Below are 1,696 nucleotides of genomic sequence, written 5' to 3' on the forward strand. Positions count from 1 at the left end.
GACATTACCCTGCTTCAATACACATAACAATATAAACATCAGGGAAGGTCTATGTTAAGATAAATTGTTCATGGTGTCATGTTCATGTTATATAAATTCAGGTAGTTTTGTGTTGGATGAAAAAAATTGAGGGATAGTGAGTATAATATTGATAAGCTTCTGATGGCGTGAGTTAATTTGTTACATGTGCATACAGATTCACATTTCAAGAAATATTATTTGTTGATTTGTAGTTTCCTGAAGCAAGTTTCACCAATAGCAATGAGTGAAAATGAAGGAATACTAATCTGAAAACTAGCCTGTTGATGTTATCTGAATTTACCTCACTAAAGCATTTCGGAAAATATGGAGAAGTTTTATCTAAAGATTATCCTACATAATTCTATAATTGATTGGAATCTTTCTGAACTCAATGACCTTTTAGCTCTTTATCAACTTCTCTTAATGGCGGACTCATAGTGGTGAAAATAAAAGTTTTCATCACTTTCATAATTAAGGATCAACTATTGGTAATCTCTAGAATTTTTAATTGACAAATAAAGGATATTTATCAGAGCCATCATCAATATTGTGAATAACTGGTTGGGGAAATTGATGCCGTTTCTATCAACACAACAAACTTGGATTCTATTACTTTCANCGGCTTCTGCACTTCCCATCTTTAGGAAAAGATGTGAGGAAGTTTCATAGTGGTTTCTCATAAAGTTGTGGAGAGCTTTACTTCACATGCTATCTTCCATTGTTTTAAAAAAAAAAAGTGAATCTTCCTATAAAAGATTCGTCTTCTCTATTTTGTAATTTCTAATTGGTNCAAAAATTGAATTTTGAACAATTTATTTATGCCTTAGTTAGCATGCTACAAGTAGCTTGGTTTGAATTATGGCCCAATGATCATACTCCATTGTTTGTCTTGCTACTGTTGGTGACTTGATGAGTTTCAATTTTCAATACCATTTCTGGGTTACTGCTTAACTTGTGGTTAATTTTGTTTTCTTTCTCCAATTTCTCTTCTGTGGTTTTAGATTAGCAATTCCTGAGGAGGACAGTAATTGCTTGAAGAAAATTCCAAAATTGGAAGACCCTGCTGAGTATTCCAAAGTTGGACTTGTGGTATGATTATTTGGCTCAGAGAATCTTTTTGTTATTTGTTTTTTCTTTTTAACCGTCACAATAGAAGGAATTTNGTTGGTGATCAAATAGTTGGCAAATCCAGCATATTTTAATGTTGTTCAAGAACCTGCCTTCTCACCCTGCCTTTTCAAATTTGCAGCCAAGAAGAGCAGATCTGGACATGAATCAGCATGTTAACAATGTTGCCTATATTGGATGGGTGCTTGAGGTTGTTAGAATTTCTTTTAAATTTTTTGAAAACACTTTCTATTTCATGTTTTAGCTGGTTTATGTCTCACAAATGAGCTTTTGGATAAACAGTTTATATCTTAGTTCTGATTTATCTTTATATATCAAGGTGCAGTGTTTTCAAAATTAAGAAAATATCAATACTTGATTGCATACTTACTATGTTCAATTTTCCGACATTTAGCATCTTATAGATCAAAACCAGAAGTATTGATAATTCAATGGTTAGACTAACAGAATTCACATAGATATTCTCACTCGATATCTTTCATATATACTTCTATGCTTCTTATCCTTATTTTCGATGTTTTGGATACTTGTGTTTTATTTCTTCAAA

At 32.0% G+C, this 1,696-nt stretch overlaps 1 protein-coding gene across 1 annotated transcript in view; it reads left to right on the forward strand.

Moving 5' to 3' along the window:
* LOC106758863 (oleoyl-acyl carrier protein thioesterase 1, chloroplastic) overlaps positions 1–1,339 on the forward strand; it is a gene marked incomplete at its 3' end in the record, with an annotated part of 4,589 nt that extends 3,250 nt beyond the window's left edge. Inside the window, 2 exon segments of the mRNA XM_014641863.2 lie at positions 1,023–1,110; positions 1,271–1,339. Of these exon segments, the coding sequence (XP_014497349.1) occupies positions 1,023–1,110; positions 1,271–1,339 (157 nt within the window).
* Positions 1,340–1,696: the final 357 nt, after the last annotated feature.

Source organism: Vigna radiata, chromosome 4, assembly GCF_000741045.1.
Source record: "Vigna radiata var. radiata cultivar VC1973A chromosome 4, Vradiata_ver6, whole genome shotgun sequence".
In the NCBI taxonomy this organism is placed as follows: domain Eukaryota; kingdom Viridiplantae; phylum Streptophyta; class Magnoliopsida; order Fabales; family Fabaceae; genus Vigna; species Vigna radiata.